Here is an 18,499-nt window from a genome sequence, read left to right as displayed (position 1 = left end):
TGTTCAAATAGAAACATTAAAGCGAACCATAGATGGGTCGAGTGGATTATAAATCCTCTCCTTTGTGCGTAAACTTTTTCTGTCTAAGTCGATTTCTCTTTCGACTTAGGGTTTTTATTTATAAAATTTTGTTGTTCTATAAAGAATTGAAAATGAAAGACATATATATAATCTACATGTGCTTGTATGTATGATTTGCAGAAGGCAATGACGTGGGAGACAGGGAATGGTATTTCTTTTGTAGAAGAGGAAGGAAGTATAGGAACAGCATACGACCCAACCGAGTGACTGGTTCAGGTTTCTGGAAAGCTACAGGCATCGATCGGCCAATTTATTCTAGTGCTGGACCGGTGTGTGTTGGCCTCAAGAAATCGCTTGTTTATTATCGTGGTAGTGCGGGTAAAGGCACCAAAACCGAATGGATGATGCATGAGTTTCGTCTACCTCCATCGTCTCCTACCCTCATTGATGCCAAAAGCATCAACCACATGGATGATAAATCTATCTCTCAAGAATCTGTAAGTAAGAACAAACACTCCATCTGCCATTTATATATACTCTTAGGGTGTTTGGAATAAAGGTATATTTCAAAACATGTCCATATTTAAGTAGATAGCCGGATAACCGCGAATAACAGGGAAAATTAACTAGAATTCAGAAGATGAGGTAAGATTTGGCATAGATAATGGCATAGGTTATTCACACACCATATAAGTTATTTGGACACCATATGCACCTATACGGCACCATATGTGATGGAGAGTGTCGGATGTTTGAAGCCTATACGGCTCGTATAGGGCTATACGACCCGTATAGACTAGAAATTGTCATCCGTACATTAGTTAGTCATGTGAGGGCTATACGACTCGTATAGCCCCTATACGAACCGTATAGAGTTGTTAACACACCATGGGGTGGTGTTTGAATATAACGACCCTAAATTAATTAGATTAATTATTATTACCCTTCACGTTTAAAAACTAATAATTACACTATAAGGTTGAAGTTTTTTTTTAAGCGACGAATTTCATAGTTAAGTTAGACCGCAACTCCTCATTGAGGAGCCCCACCACCCCCACTCAGGCCAGACTATGTTGTCTTAACCGGGCCCACGCTGGCATCCGAGTTTGGCTTGACGTTCCCCGAGAAAATTTCCAGCCACCTGTCACTAAACAAATGTTGTACCCTCCACAATGGTAGCCTCTCTGGAGTAAATAAATTGTAATAGAAAACTCGAAAGGCTTCAAGATTCGAACCTGACCCCTTAAAAAGGGTATGCACTTATCCATCTTTAGCATAATCAGTTAACCACTCCACCAGAGATGAAAGATTCACTATAAAGTTGAAGTAAAGTAAATAATAATACTTTAGTTTAAAAATTGAAAAATAGTTTCTCTAGTGTTGTTTATAATATATACTTTAGTTATTTGTATGTTACTTGCATTAAAATATGTTTATATGTTATTGATCCTAACACTTTAATAAACTTTAAGATAATTTGCGCTTCTATTAGCGTTTCTGTGAGTTAATGCAACATAGTTTAGCAGATACATAAACGATTATTATAATGAGTATAAATTTCAAATATAGAATATTGTCAGAGTGTTAAGACAAAACCAATAACAGGAATGGAGAACACGAGGAGAGAATTGTTTTCATCGAAGAATCAAACTATATGTATATTGAATGATAATAACTTGATAATGTTGAGAATGTATATATATTTTCGATATAATTTTGAGAATGTATATTTGTATATTTTTTCGAAATAGTCATTGACATATGCTCTAAAAATGACAAATCCATATAACATTAACTTATATTTTGTGATTTTTTTAGTAAAAGTCATTTAACAATATTTTTCATATAAAAAACTAATACTTGTGTGATTAAAAGTTTTTTAACATGTTAAATCTAAAGAAAAAATATCTTTTAGTTTTTATATGACGAAATCATGAAAATATATGGTAAATTACATCATAATAGCGATAAACATAATTTGTTTATAACTTTCTTCAACTTTAAGGTAAAACAAATAATTATATATATATATATATATATATATATATATGTGTGTGTGTGTGTGTCATTGTGTGTGTTTGTTTATCATATACCTTATTATATTATATTTTAAAGATTATTTGTTATTATAATTTTATAAAGATTCAAAATAAAAGATAAACAATGAAAAGTTTAGAACTTTGTTCAAATTAATCTAACATATGGAAAGACTATATTTTTTTTGATAAAAATTGCTAAATTAAAGACTTTTATGTGAAAAAAAAAAGTAAAAAGATATATATTGGTTTTTTATGTGAAAAATTTGTTGAGAGATTTTTATATAAAAAAATATATCTAAAAACATATGTTGGTTTTTATATAGCATTAATTTGTCATTTTAAAGTATTATTAACTATATCATTACAAAATACTTTTATAATGGGAAACTGAATCATATTACGAGTGGGCCATTTGTTGTAACTTAAAACACATTTGTGTCGAATAGACGTAAAAGTCCACAACTTTTGCGACGATTAGCCCGTCAACCGATAACACAATGATATGTTACATAGGCCTAGGGGTATACCTTAACGTCAGTTGCATTAAAAATGAGTTGGCAAGGGTTAACGGATGACATACACACACAAACTGATATTTAAAAGTTAATTTTACATTAAATAAATAAAGGTAAAAAGGGTTAATTAATTTCCTTAAGGTGAGATAGAGTCAAATAGAGTAACGTAGGTGATGTAATACCGGGGTGGAATTAAAAACACATGAATCTATTTTTGAGTAAGGCCTTTGATGTTGTGGGTATTCAAGCCTCGTAATGAGCAAAACAATGTAGATTAGTCATTAAATAATTAGCAAAAATCTAGCACAAGAAAATGAAACATAAAACTATTGTTGAGTATATATATTTTTTGTTTGCCATATGGAATGTAACCTAATTTGTCATTTTTGTTTTTCTAAACCATATATAGCAACCGTATCGATAAGAAAAACTATCTAGTACAACCATGGACTAGCTAGTTCGATCACACTAATCGACTAAGATGCGTATACGATCATTTGTGTTTTTTACTTTTCTATGTGTTTTAGTTTCGTGTTTCCATTGTTGAGTATGCAAATTATGTGGAATTAATTTACTAATAATATGCTATTGGGATGGATACCTTGTCATTGCATGATGCAGGAAGTTTGGACGTTATGCCGAATCCTTAAGAGAAACACGTGTCACAAGAAAACCTTACAGGATGTTAAAAAACTATCCGGTAAAATAAATTTGACGGTTGATGATATGCAGAGTTACATCAGATTCCAAACTCCTATGATCTAGCTTAACCATGGGAACAATCCATTTTATCATCATGAGATGAACCACTTGACTTCAGTTGGTTCGTTTATCGCTACTTCAGGTGCTGCATCAGATCAAGCTCCATCTGCATCAAGTTCTTGCTTTTCGGACCAAGATGTGAACGATATTACTAAACATGGAGATTGGGATGACCTGAGGTCCGTTGTGGAGTTTGCATCTACTGATCGACCGGTTTACTTTATGTAATATTGCAGGCTTGCATGTATTATAATGTCCCATATATATATATAAAACCTAGCTTAAATAACTTAATAACATATATGTTAATTAAAGTATGATAATAATGTGCTACCAACCATGATGACATTTGTCCATAATAAGTTGTATACATATATGATATATATATAATGTGTGACCTGCTCAAATTCTTGTTGGTTCAGGTAGCTACAATGTATTTAACACTATATTTATTATTGTATCCACACATGTATAACTAGTTTTAAATGGATTATGTATTGGAATGTTAAAAACTTATACTTTGTATTATTTTTGTGTCACAATGTTTAGATATTATAAGGTAGTTGATAGGTAGTTAAAGCTGGTTTTATGTATTAAAGTAGTTTCATTGTGTTACAAAATTCTCTTGATCTTCTTTGCAAGCAAACAAAATCATCTCATTGATGACTTTCAAATCGCTTATAAGAACAAGTTGTACGGTATCACAGTCGCAGGAACAATACCAACTAACAAACAACACGTTAGCATTCGATCTAGAAGAATTCAATAAATAGCAGAAGAGAATGATTGATCAAATTCATGCGGTAGAAAACCATGTGAAGTATTTGGACGTCATGGAATGGAATCATCAGGTTTTGAGGGAGAAAATGTTGGTTTTATCGAGGTGACCATCAAGATATCATGTAGGGGTCAGGTCATCTTAGACTAGTTCATTCAGGGCCGGCTCAACCATATTAGCAGCCTAAAGGGAAAAAAATTATAAGGCCTATTCTTAAATAAAAACAAAAAAGTTAGTTTGTACTTACGAAATCAATTAATAAGATGTAAGAAACATAGAAAAATAAAGTTAGGATGCTATGAGGACTCTAACCCGCATCCCCGAGTAGCAAAAGTATGTTTTGGCTTATAACTCTTAAAGTGAACCTCATATATAAACATTAAATACGCATTTATATATTTATAAAAACTGAGCATTCATTATTTAAGTGGGGGCTAAATCCCTAGCATATTTTTACCGCCCTTGAGCCAGCCATGGGTTCGGCATGAAAAACCATCTTAGTTTCCCTTCAACTAAAAATTTGCTATATTTTTTAATTTTTATCTGCGACTTACAAAAAGTTACAAACAATACCGAAAACTAGGGTTGATGGGAGGCCGGGAGCTATATATTTTGTTTCATTAAGGAGATGATAATCAAGGTTGCTAATCATGATTAATGTAGTATTAAAAAATAAATAGAATAATGTTTTCTCTATGTTCAAAGTGACGGCTTTGACTTATGAGTTATGGCCTTGATTAGGTGAAAATTTATACTTTGATTATTATGTATATTACAATCGTAAACTTTTGTTGCTTTACCCTTTTATACATGTTATTTGAGTTGTAACTTGGGTTATCAACTTCCTGCTATTTGACTTGCAGCTTGGTCTTTCTTTAATTTGTAGGTTTTTCATTATTTATTTTTGTAGGCCACTCAGTATATTATATCTCCTGGTTCAATATAATAAAATGTTGATTAAAAATTAAGGTTCTAAGGTCTTAAGTTCGAAACCTAATTTAAGAGGGTGATTTCATAATTATGAGTTTTCTTTTTAATGGTGTTCTTGGGTTAGTCAGACACAAAAAGTCAAAGTTAGTATAGACGGTTGGCATCCCGTCTCAAAAAGTCTCACTCGAGTATTGGGCGTGGTTCCAAATATTTTAAAAAAAAAACTTAAGCATGTATCATGGTTTGTATCTTGGGCTTTAGTGGGTCGAATTTACTTTCGTTTTTTTAAACTTCAATACCTTTACATCTTTTAGAATTTAACCACAACACGTTTCACTTTCAACTTTGGTATCATATGCTTTTCAACTTTTACAAATTTTTCGTTTTGCGTGTTTGTCTATACTTTGCGGGTTACACGTCGCAATGTAGTAGTTCAACGTTTTTAAACCTATTTTTTTCCCATTTAGTGGCCCCATCACAATGTGTGGGTCCTTCATCGACTTAGTTATTATTTTTATGTTTTACGTTTACCGTGCACAGTTCAACATTTTTACGTCAATTTTTCATTTGGTCTTATTTTTTTCGTTTTTTTACGAGTTTTTCAGTGTTGGTGTTCGCCAAACTTAAACTTGAGTCCTGTCAAGCCTAGACAAGCTAAAGCCAAACCTAATCAAGCTCAGACTCGGCCATCAGAAAACAAATGCACAAATATCTGGCTCCATAGTCCATTCCTTGTTTTTTTATCTCCTCTTTATTAATTTTAGACAAAATGGCAAAACTAGTCCTTTATGTTTGCACGTTTTTTCAATTCTTATCCTTTAGCAAACTTAATGACAAAAAACATCCTTTATGCTTTAAAAATCTATCACATTATATCCTTTGATCCTAACTCAGTTAACTTTTCACGTTAAATCTAGGCATGTGCAAGGCACACGAGGTAGTCTAGTCATTTTACTTATACTAAAGAAAACTAAATGATATTAAAATAAATCATCCGCTTTGTTTCATCTGTGTTCTTTCTCTCTCCCTCTGTATACTCTTTCTCTTGTTCAGGCTCGCCACAACAGCAGCACCATCATCATCCCATCCAGTTCAAGCTTACCACCACCATCATTCAAATCCACCACCACATGCCACCGTCGTAGAAATAACCTCGCCCTAAACCTCCCTTACTCGCCGCACTCTTTTTCCAAAACAAAACCCCACCACAACACAATCACCTCGGTTTTAGTTGCACTCAATTCCGACCCGTCTTGTTTTATAAAACCAGAACTCAATCGAACGAATTTGGAACTCACATCAACTCCGAAACCCCGTCAAGACAATCAAGTAATGGTGGTTGTGTGTTTTAGGTCGCATCATCTAAGAAGCAAAAAGCCCCTGTCAATTTAAACTGACAGAGGCAAATCGTTGTGTAATTGGGGAATCAAAATTAGGGTTCTTGTTAGATTAGGTGATTCCGACCGTGTCTGGGGTTACCGTGAGATGAAACAGAAGGGTGTGGTGGAATGGTGGTGGTGGTTGAATGGTGGATTGATGGTGGTGGAATGGGGTTCCGGCGGTGATTAGTAATGGTGGCTGGTCGGTGGTGACTAGTAATGATGGCTATGGGTGGAGGCAGCGGTAGATGGTGGGTGGCAGTCGGTGTTTGTTTGGTTGGTGACTGTGGGGTGATGGTTTGTTCAAGATGGTGATTTGGAGTGAGAAGAAAGTTATTTTATTTTCATTAAATTTAAATGCTCATTTGTTTTAATTTTTAAATAGCGTGTGAGGTTACAAAAATACCTCATGTGTCTTGCACATGATTAGATTTAACGGAAAATTTTAACATAGTTAGAGTCAAAGAACATGACGTGATAAGGTTTTTAAACGTAAAGGATGTTCACCGGCTAAATCTTTGTAAAGGACAATAATTGGAAAAACGTGCAAACGTAAAGGACGAGATTTGTCATTTTGTCTTAATTTTATTTTCAATTAAAACCGCGGGAAAAAATTTCACTAACCACAGAATATGGCGCTTCCCGCTAAACCCAATTTTCCGCCATTACCTCCCATTCTCATCTTCACCAAATTCCAGTCACTTCCGTCACCGTTTTCCGTCAAGTTAACGGAATATGCCGTCAATCGCTACCGGAATATCCTCTCCTAACAAACGGCGGTTAAGATCCAATTCCGATATAACCGATGATTCGATGACTTATACTCCGTCGAAAGCATGCTCTCCGTTGAAGGTTAAATCGCCTCGTCAATGCGTCAATGACAGTCCGAGTAGAACTCCTGCAAATGTAAGTCACGTGCCAAGCACGTGCATCGTTAACGAATTAGTTACACATAACGCATTGGTTAGTTGCATTATTTGTAGTAAATGTATAGATTAGCTGCTTGTAATTGCTAATTATGGCTCAAGCTTATAAAATTAGGTTTAATTAGTTAATGTTACGTGTTTAATTTTCAGGTTGGAGGTGACAGTTTAATGAAAGTGAAGAGTTCACCGAAGAAGAAGTTGTTGGATAGTTTTCTCGATAAACCGATCTGGAATCCAACAGGTTAGGGGAAAATTAACGCACAAATAATTGTGAGAATCAAGTAGAGTAATTATGTCATTATAGAGTAATTACGTAATTAATGTACTTGTATATATAATTACTCTACTTGATTCTCACGTTTAGCACGTCAATTTCATTTGTATCTGATCCAAACCCATAATATATATAGCTTATATTGATTGATTGTTAATTATAGAAATGATTTAATTTGAAATCGGAATTATGTAATTTGTTAGAGTGGATGCGTGTTGGTGTAAATGAGAGTGAGAGCTTGAGCTCTGCCCGTTTTAGCTTACGAGAGCTCTAGCTCGGCTTGTTTTGACTTATGAGAGCTTGAGCCTATATTGATTGTTATTTAATTCTAGAAATGACCTAATTTGAATTCGGAATTATACAACTTGTTCAAGTTATATAATTTGTTTGAGTGGATGTGCATTGGTGTAAACGAGCCGAATTGAGCTCAACCAGGCTCGTTTTGACTTATGAGAGATTGACCTCAAGTTTGGCTCATTCTGACTTATTAGAGCTTGAGTTTAGCTTGTTTTGACTTATGAGAGCTCATTTCGTACACTGTTTTAAATCTCGAGCTTAGCTTGTGAGTCGTTTTTTCAAGTTAAGGCTCAGCTTGTTTATTTATTATTAGTTAATTTATATAAGTTTTTAGTTATTTTTATATATTTTGAGAAAAACCTTAAATGCGCCTAAGCTCGGCTCGAGCTCATGTAGTACCTTAAACGAGTCACAGCTCGGCTCAAGCTTCGTTTTGCAGTGTGAGACTAATACATAGAAGTCTAAATGAGGTAAAATTAAAAAATACATGAGGCTTGTTAAGGCTCGATGAGCCTAAACAAGCTTTCCATACAAGGTTTGAGCTCGGACTCAATAACTAAATGAGCTTTATATTTGAGGCTTGGGCTCGGCTCGTTTCAAGCTTTTTATTGATCCCATCTTGAGTAGTTCATGATCAGCTCTACTTGTTTGTATCTCTATCAGCGTATAGTGTAAATCTATGATCAAACTATAAGTCATGTTTATTTTATGTAGATTCAGAGCAAATAAGTGCGGTGAAGGAGGCACTGCACGTATCGACAGCGCCATCTATGATTGTGTGCCGTGAGGATGAACAGAAAAGAATAGTAGAGTTTTGCAAGCAATCAATTGAGCAACAGAAGGCTGGGAGCTTGTACATTTGTGGATGTCCGGGAACCGGCAAATCACTTTCAACGGAAAATGTTAAGGGATGTTTAAATGTTTGGGCTAAAGAGGTATAAATGGAAATAGTGATTTTGTTAAATGTCAATTTTCATATTCAGAATGCTGTTTTTAAGTATCTAAATGGAATTAGTGATTTTGTTATTATGTTTGGTTATTGCTTGCAGACAGGTGGTCAACTGCCGGATACTTTGACTATAAACTGTACTTCTCTCTCAACCACATCAGAAATTTTCAACAAGGTGAATGTTTATGATGATATTGATATGCACAGACTCATATGTAACCAACATTATGCTCAAAATTTCATCCATTTTGCAGATACTTGAAAAAAGTAAACTGAATAAGAAAGTCAACAGTCGTTCTACTGCTTTGAAACAACTTCAGCAATTGTATTCTCAAAAGCAGCAGTCACATGACACTAAAATGATGTAAGATTCATCAGTCAGCATACCTCATAACTCATACACACGCTATTAAGTATTAACTAATACATGAGTTGTACGCAGGTTGGTTATAGCTGATGAGCTGGATTACTTGATTACTAAGGACCGAGTGGTGCTTCATGATCTATTTATGCTAACAACATTGCCATTTTCAGAAGTTATATTAATAGGTATACAGTTTAAAGCATCTTTGAACTTGTTTTGTTTTGCTTTTTTCTTTAACTCATCATACTAATTCTTTTACAGGTATAGCTAATGCGATCGATTTGGCAGACCGTTTTCTCCCAAAACTGCAGTCTCTAAATTGTAAGCCAATTGTCGTGTCTTTCCGAGCCTACTCCATGGATCAAATCATGATTATTCTCAAACAACGACTAATGGTATACATTATTTATCTTTTTTTTTCGGCTGCATAATTTGTAAATATCAACAATTTTATATTCTCGGATGTTTGTTTCATCAGGCACCTCCTTACACTGTTTTCCAGCCACAAGCTCTCGAACTCTGTGCACGAGTGAGTACTTTTTTAGTTCATGTGTCCTTTAAATAACAAAAATAAGATGGTTTTGTTATAAATTCTAAGACGCGCACCATTTGAATATACACAGAAAGTAGCTGCAGCATCTGGAGATATGAGGAAAGCTCTTGGTATCTGCAGGTTTATTAGTTTTTTTAATTATTAATAATTTTTTTATTGCACTTACAAATTCTTTTAATTTGTTTAAAGCAGAAATTAATCTTCAGCTTTTTTATTTTTTGGTTTTCATAGGGGTGCAATTGAGATGCTTGAATCTGAGCTTAGAGAGTCGCTCTGCACTTCAACTTTGACATCCATGGTAGTTTTTTCTCATTAACGATTTCTTAAATAATCTCCACGTTTGTATTCGGATAAACAGTCAATTAACCGGTTCTATTTACTTAAATTTGTCATAGGTGAGAGTTGATCATATGGCTATTGCTTTGTCAAAGGCTTACAAATCACCAATAGTTGACACTATACAGTCTCTTCCACAGCATCAACAGGTACCATTTTCCCACCATCGAAAACAAAGTCATCTTGACCCGTTTACTCATAAACGGGCTGATTTGGATAATTGGATCACCCCAATCTTTCTTTCAAGTAAACTAATTTTTACCCTCTCGTTTTCTGTAGATTGTACTTTGTTCTGCTGTGAAACGTTTTCGTAGAGGAAAGAAGGATACCATAATAGGAGAGGTATAACTAATTAACTATATCGTCTTTCGTGACAAAAGATGAAACTATAATCCGAAATTCTAATCGAAACATGTTATTTTACAGCTGTACAAGTTTTATATTGATATCTGCAAATCAACATTGATACCTCCCGTTGGTATAACGGAACTTGCATGTGTAGAGTGTTAGGTGATCAGGTAACCGCAAACTAAATATTCAAATAAATTTTTGTTTTTGTATCAAGTGTATTAAAGTTGCTGTTATTTTGTAGGGAATCTTAAAACTCGGTCAATCTAGAGACGATAAATTAAGGAGAGTTACTTTGCAGATTGATGCAGCGGACATCATTTTTGCATTGCAGGTACATAAAACAACTTTAAGCTTCTTAAATGTTATCCAATATTGTATATATATATATATATTGATAATCTAATAATATGCTATTTATGTTCTGTATAATAATATCCGAATTTGTTTTGTTTCAGGGTATTCGTTTTTTTAGGAACTGTCTTCAGTAAATTACAATCACCGACATCTATATAATACATTTCAAGTTAACTGTAAAGGTTAGAAATCAGTGTTTTTTTAACCATCTTACATTTCAAATGTTTACAAATTACAATTAAAAAGCTCATGATATATTATGTTATTACAGATTATTGCCATCGTGCGATCGGCTAATGACCGTAAAGGTTACAAACTGAGCTTGTCAATGGTGCATGGAATACAACAGCAGAGTAAAAGTAAAAACTCCCAATTTTGTTGTTTTGTTTTGGTTTTTTATTTAATATAAAGTTATACAAACTTTTTTTACTGCAAAAGAAAAACAATTCTGGATTAGTATTTTGTTTAGTATGGAATTATATGTTTTTATTCGATACTATATGCGTCCTCGACGGCCTAACCACTACAATGGGAGGCAAAGCCAGAACCTCGCCCTCTACCAAGCTGCCAAAACTCTTCATCCAGTTTATATTGTTACCGACATTCAATGAAAGGTCAGTTTTTGACGGGGCGAAGGTTACATAATCGTTATGGATTAAGTTATTCTAGCTTCAAATGTTTTCATTACTCGTCTTAATCTTAGGCTATTTTCATTATGTGAATAATACTAAATACATGAATCTATACATGATATGATGTTACTATCATTTTAGCTTAGGTACCATTAATAAGTAAAAGTTCATATACATGAATATATACGTGTATACGTGATATGATTCGTTATCATTTTAATTATGTTAGTGTTAATACTAAAACTCATATACTGGTGTTAAGTAATTTGTTTGAGACATAACACATCTAAAAATTGTTACAATATACCAAACGAGATAATCGAACAAATCAAATGCTTCTTGATATTATCGAATGCGAAACAAAGATAATTACATAAAAAATTTGGAAATGAGCAAGTAAAAACTCTTGATCGAAAACGCGGACTTATATGAACCCTAAATCCCCAATCTAGCCGTTAACAAACGGGTAACAAACTCTTTTAAAATATTCACACTATTAGTCCCTAATGAATAAGAAACTAATCAAACACTAACAAAAGTTCACTAGCTGCTACCACGTCTTTTCAAAATGACAAACTAGCCCCTTTAACTTTGTTGACTTTAATTATTTGTAACACTAAGAAAAATATATTTTTTTGTTACTTTTTTTTGTAAGGAAAATTGGAAATAAAATATCTTGTCGTTTGTCTATTGGCCGATAATAATCTCACCTTTAAAAATTTCTGCCAACAATCCAACTTTTGACTATTTTTCTCGCAATAGACCTCCATTAAAAAAACATTTAACGTAATTAAGTTATTTTTCGAAATTCGGATGTTTAGGGCTTTTGATCGGAAAAAGATACGAGTCGACTGATATAAAACTTATCTCGAAACGGTGATTCAAATAACTTGATTTTTTGTTAATTGGAAATTCGAACACCCGAATTGAAACACTGTTTCGCCATTTGGATCACCGTTTCGAGATAATTTTTACATCAGTCGACTCGTATCTTTCTTCCGATCGAAAACCGTAAAACATCGGTTTGAAATTCGAAAAAAAAAAACTTAACGACGTTAAGTGTTTTTAACGGAGATCCATTAAGAAAAAAAAATTTTGAGATTATTATCGACCGATACACAAAATGTGATATTATTTATTTTCGATTTTCCTCTATATATTAATAAAAAGAGCAAGTAAATATAACACCCTTTATATTCATTTGTCACTTACCCATTTCCATACCTTTTTAATTTACCCATTTAAGTTTTAACCACCGCTTAAGTAGCCAACCACCAGTGTTCACAGTAGCCTCTCATTAGGTGTTGACCACCATGCAATGAAACACCACTATCACATGAATCAATATTATAGAAACCAATGGGGCTGGTGTACTGGGTTTGATGGTGAAGTAATTATGTGGTCACCACATAGAGAATTAACCTGTTGTCACCAGAGAGAGATCATGGTGGGCTTGTTTGTGATTGTGGAGGTAGCTAGGTTGTCATAAACAATTTTCCTTTTTACTTTTATCTTACAAAACTTAATAGTTTATTTATCCAATTGTTCAACAATAAAAAAATGTATATGAAAATCGTTTGGATGTTTCTATGATATTAAATAATGATTTGAAAATCTCAATGGTTTAGCATCTATCACTAATTTTGTATTTCTAGCATATATCAACATACAAAAAATGCTTCACATAGGAAGAGGTAACGACTGTATATAGGAGGTGCATGATGTTTGATATTGTGTTAGTTGTCGAGACTAAACAAGATCTTAATATATTAGCAAGAGGAGTGGCGAGTAGCTTTAGAGAATAAATAGGACTAATCGCACTAAGACCAAGTTTCTTCATTGTGAGTTTGATAGTGAAAACGACGAGGAGGTTCAGATCACCAATGAAGGTCAAGTGGTTTCGCAGTTAACAAAGTTCAAGTATTTAAGACCGTTTGTCCAGAGCGATGGGGACATAAATAGTGATGCTGCCCAGTGCCCACCACGTCCACGTAGGATGGTGTATATGGAGAGCAACTATAGGAGTTTTGTGCGACAAGAGGTTTCCAACTAATTTAAAGAGCAAATTTTATAGGTGAAATTGAACTAATTTTGACGTTATTTTACTAATCTCGTGAAAATAACGTTAAAAGTGGCGGAAGGTTAATCAGGCATCATGTGGTGGCGTTGATAGCCGAAAGACGAGGGTACATGCACCAATCAGCCGGTATCCCGATGATTGAGTGCTATGTGTTTTATGTCCAATGCTTGATGCAAAACTACTATCGAGCCGGGGGTCTCACCGGAAGCAGCCTCTCTATCCCTATGGGGTAGAGGTAAGGCTGTCTACATCTTACCCTCCTTAGACCCTACCATAGCTTTGCTATTGGTGGGATATACTGAGTACGATGATGATGATGATGAAATTTTATAGGTGTTGTGGTTAGACATGCGATGTTATATGAAACAAAGTGTTAAGCCATTAAGAAGGCGCATGCACTTAAGCTAAGGTTGCATAGATGAGAATGCAAAAGTGGATATGTGAGATTGTGGGCACTCCAAGTTCTACAACATGCATCTTAACCATATGATCAATAATTCCCACAAATTTATCTAAAATTGAGTCAACATGCATCTTAAATTGAGTTAGTTGGAGCCAAGTAATCAAGTGACTATCACTTACACCACCTTGTCCCCCCCCCCCCCCCCTATTAGAAATGTATCGCCCAAATATCACGTAACCGTTAATGAGAAAACTCCATTTTGTACGTATAAATAATTGTAACCATAACCATACTCAGTAAAATCTCACTCATAGCTAAGCTATTGGTAGCGTATGAAAAATGTGAGATAAGTGGCGAAGCTTAGACGAAAATACTGTGGTTGCCGGACTCAATACGTTTTATAATTTTCTTAAACAGGGGTGATCAAGCTCAAAATTTTCTATATACATACACTATGTATAGAAATTTTCATAAAAAACACATAAGTTTACGCTATTGAGAAAATACGGCTTCGCCCTTAGATGAGATGTAAGGCAACCATATTCTATATGTATAACTAACTATAGTATTTAATTATAGTAATAATAAATAAACATTTTAATTTTACTTGATATTCGAAAAATATCTAATCCATGTCAGCATATTTTTCAGAATATGATTCTACCATCACCACCTGGTGGACCCCTCTGCCGGCATCTACTCCGTAATCCTTTATATTATTTTCTCATCGTTTTGCGACCCCATCTTCCACTTCCACTTTCCACCGGCACCTCACCGGGAATTGCATCCATCATTCCACTTTTTATTATTATTATTATTATAGAAAATTCATAAAATGTTCAATTTAAATAAGGTGGTTAAGGTTTTGTTCATAATTTTCATAAATTATTCAAATGTCCATAATTAATACTTGTCATGTGTCATACATATCATCGGACTCTCATATATACCATCAACCTTGCGTATATACCGTCGGTCTTGCGAAAATTTAGAAAATGATTTAAAAAATTAAATTCTTTTCAAAAGAAATTAGTAAGTTAAGATCCGACGGTATAATTGTGAGTTTCCGACATTATATACCATCTTCCGACGATATATAAGTAAGGCCAACGATATATACCACACGTGACAAGTAACTAATAATTTAAAATAAGCGAGTCTGGAAAAGTTTAAGTAATGAGCCAAGGTTATTGGTAATAGAAATGTGAGGAATATATAATTATTATATATAACAATTATAAACACCGGTGTCGCTAAGTGCTGATAGGGCTAATTGGTGGCACCATATTGGTCCTTGATTTTTTTTCTTTGTTTAATTTCGGTACCGTGACAAACATAACGGAAACCGAACGAATTCACGTAGACTCACTACATGTTGTCTTAATTTCGGTATCGTAACTAATGTGACGGAATCATTCGAATTTGTGTCTACTCACAGCCTCAACTTCCGTAATCAGCAATGCTCGGATCTTCCCAACGCCCGAATGTTACCGACTGCGTCACTCAATTGATCCACCTCAAATTATATATGTTTTTGTTATATTTTTTGTTTTTAGTTCCGGTATCATAACACATATAACCGAAACCGACCAAATTTGTGTCGACTTACCACCTCAACGCCCGAGACCAATAACGTTTGGGTTTGTTATCGCCCGAGTTTTACCGACCTGCCCGACGCAATAGACTGGGCATAACATTAGTTAATAATAGAAAATCTTAACCACATTATTTAAAACCGATATTTGGGGGATTTTCCATTATTATTATTATTATTATTATTATTATCCCTTCACCTCTACTCAACGTTTCTTCAAATGACCACTTCCTCTTGTATAAACCACCCTCTTCTTCAACCTCAGTCCACACCTACAATGCACCACCATAATAACAACAACAATAATAATAACTGCATCACGACCACAACCACCAATCTCTTAGATCTACCATCAGATTCAGAACCAGATACCATTGACTTCGAGTTTCAACTAGAACAACCAGTCAACATCCTCCCTGCAGACCAACTCTTCTCTGACGGCAAACTCTTTTCCGTCAAGTCAGACCCTCCTCCGTTAATTAACGGCGTCTGTACTGTTCCTGACTCGTTTCTATACTCTCCGAAGGCACCTAAGTGCTCATCTTCATCATCAAGTAAATGGAAAGAACTTCTCGGTTTAAAAAAACTTTATCAAAACAACATAAATGGAAACGGGAACGAAAACGGAAAGAGTGCTATGAAATCCATCAAGCACTACTTTCTGTACGGTGCGTCAAAACCGTCAGCAACAGAATACTCGTCTGTTAAGTTTCCGTTACTTAACGTTAACGTTAACGTAACAGAAACAGATAACGAGCCTGAGCCTGAGCCTGAGCTTGAGCCTGAACGACAGGTGGTGGTTACGTCACGTCACTCGTTATCATCGTCTTCGTCAGGTCATGACGCTGACGAGCTTCCTCCTCAGTTATCGCTTGATTCCGAGAAGAAGAATACAAATACAAATACGAAAAATCCGAGAATGAAGCTGGTGAAGACGAGAACGATGTCGAGTGACGGATCGACACGTGGAGGAGTTGGAGTGTCCACGGAGAGTCCGCGGATGAACTCGTCAGGAAAAATCGTGTTTCACAGTTTGGAGCGGAGTTCGAGTAGTCCGAGTAGTTTTAATGGTGGGCCCAGGTTGAAGCATCGGGGAGTGGAGCGGTCGTATTCGAGTAATGTGAGGATTACTCCGGTGCTTAACGTTCCGGTTTGTTCGCTTAGAGGCTTTCCTTTGTTTTCGTCGAAGAGTGAAGGTTCGAGTAATAGTAATGGTAATGGTAATGGCAACAGAGGAAGTAAGAATCATAGTGACGGTTCGAGTAATGGTAATGGTAATGGTAATGGCAATAGAGGAAGTAAGAATCAGCCGATGAATAACAGGAGTAAAATAGATCGGTCTTAGTTAAGAAACCGGTAATATCTTTCGATTATAATTGAAATTGTTAATTAGGTAATCCATTAACCAACATATATCATATTTGGGCTCATTTACACCTACGTTGCCTGACTGAATAGAGGTGTTCAAAAAAACCGGTTACGGAACCGGTTTGGGCGGTTAACCGGAAAACCGGTTTTTTAAAAACCGGTTTTTTTAAAAACCGGTTTGACCGGTTTACGTAACCGGTTTACGTATCGGTTATACTTTTTGGAGCCAAAACCGGTTTTATAACCGGTTATAAAAAAAACCGGTTTTTTTTAATAACCGGTTATTAAAAAACCGGTTAACCGGTTTTTAAAATAACCGGTTTATAGCCGTTATAAAAAAACCGGTTAACCGGTTTTTTAATAACCGGTTAACCGGTTAAACCGGTTTTCGAACGTTACCAAACGGCTTTATAGCCGTTTTTTTTTTTTTTGCCCGTTTTTTTAGCCGTTTTTTTGGTTTTTTTACCCCCACAAACATCTATATATAGTTTAGGTTGGGTATTGGTTAGATCACACTTGATTATACAACTCCAAAAGCTCTAAACGTTTATTTCATACGCGATTATAACTCCAAACGCTCTTCTTTCGTAGTCGTTTATTTCATACTCGAGTATACCACTCTTAATTCGTAGTCGATTATCATGGCCTCCCAAAGTGCTGCTTCATCGGTCAACATGGGTGCCTCGAACACGGGAGAAACCGTCGTTCGGGTCATCCCCACGAAACGAAACCAAGATATTTGGCAACATTTCGACCTATGCGAAATGTCTAACGGAACCCAAAAAGCTAGATGCAAACATTGTTTGAAGTTTTATAACAAAGAAGCAAACTCCAGTTTAAGAGCTCATGTAGAAAGGCCCTCTTGCAAGGTCTTGAAGGACGAATCCGGAAGTAGTTCGCAGCCGGAGATGACGAATCAAGGAACGGTGTTTACGTACGACCTTGAAGCGGTACGTCAACAGTTTGGCAACTTTGTGATTCAACAATCACTTCCTTTCAACCACTTCGACAACCCTCAATTCACGGAGATGATGCAAAAGTATGTTCAACCACGCTACCAACACGTAAGTCGTTCGACCCTTAGAAGAGATATGCTTAAAGCATGGAAAAACGCTAAATCCGAACTAATTTCATACTTTTCAAACTTACAAACTGGTGTGAACTTAACAACGGATGTGTGGTCGGTACCTAATGGTTCGCCCGACTCATACATTTGTGTGACGGCTCATTGGGTTGACCCCCGGTCGTGGCAAATGATGAAACGAACCGTTGCGTTTCAATTGTTTGATTACCCGCACACGGGTAGAAATATTTTTAAACTCTTGGATAAAGTCATTCGACAATACAAGATTGAAGATAAAATCTTTTCAATATCGTTTGATAACGCGTCCAACAATACGGCCGCGGTTGGCCATTTAAAATTAAAGTATAAACCTATTTGTGATGGAGCGTTTTTTCATAGCCGATGCATTGCACATATTATCAACTTGGCCGTGCAAGATGGGTTAAACGTGATCGAAACGCAAAGAAACAATTTTAAAAGAATGTTACGAGATGTTTTTAGCAACAATAAAACATTTTCAAGATACAAAAA

The 18,499-nt window shown here is 35.1% G+C and overlaps 1 protein-coding gene and 2 pseudogenes across 3 annotated transcripts; all 3 read left to right on the top strand.

Moving 5' to 3' along the window:
* The first annotated feature begins 201 nt into the window (after positions 1-201).
* Positions 202-3,591, top strand: LOC143612456 (NAC domain-containing protein 58-like; annotated as a pseudogene). The gene is made up of 2 exons (XR_013149945.1): positions 202-518; positions 3,197-3,591. The product of XR_013149945.1 is annotated as an NAC domain-containing protein 58-like (transcript).
* Positions 3,592-8,862: 5,271 nt separating this feature from the next.
* On the top strand, positions 8,863-13,513 carry LOC143612460 (cell division control protein 6 homolog B-like; annotated as a pseudogene). Its single transcript, XR_013149946.1, has 14 exons — positions 8,863-9,045; positions 9,125-9,234; positions 9,313-9,419; positions 9,496-9,629; positions 9,713-9,763; positions 9,858-9,907; positions 10,019-10,085; positions 10,183-10,272; positions 10,403-10,465; positions 10,550-10,641; positions 10,716-10,805; positions 11,100-11,159; positions 11,267-11,442; positions 13,315-13,513. The product of XR_013149946.1 is annotated as a cell division control protein 6 homolog B-like (transcript).
* A 2,301-nt stretch (positions 13,514-15,814) lies between these two features.
* LOC143612459 (uncharacterized) lies at positions 15,815-16,882 on the top strand. Its single transcript, XM_077086443.1, has one exon. The coding sequence runs from the start codon at positions 15,815-15,817 to the stop codon at positions 16,880-16,882; it is 1,068 nt and encodes a 355-aa protein (XP_076942558.1).
* Positions 16,883-18,499: the final 1,617 nt, after the last annotated feature.

Source organism: Bidens hawaiensis, unplaced genomic scaffold, assembly GCF_021521415.1.
Source record: "Bidens hawaiensis isolate Kalapana, Puna unplaced genomic scaffold, B.hawaiensis_p1.1 tig00034591_1, whole genome shotgun sequence".
NCBI classification, from domain to species: Eukaryota; Viridiplantae; Streptophyta; class Magnoliopsida; order Asterales; family Asteraceae; genus Bidens; species Bidens hawaiensis.
This window is presented reverse-complemented; position numbering and strand designations above follow the sequence as displayed.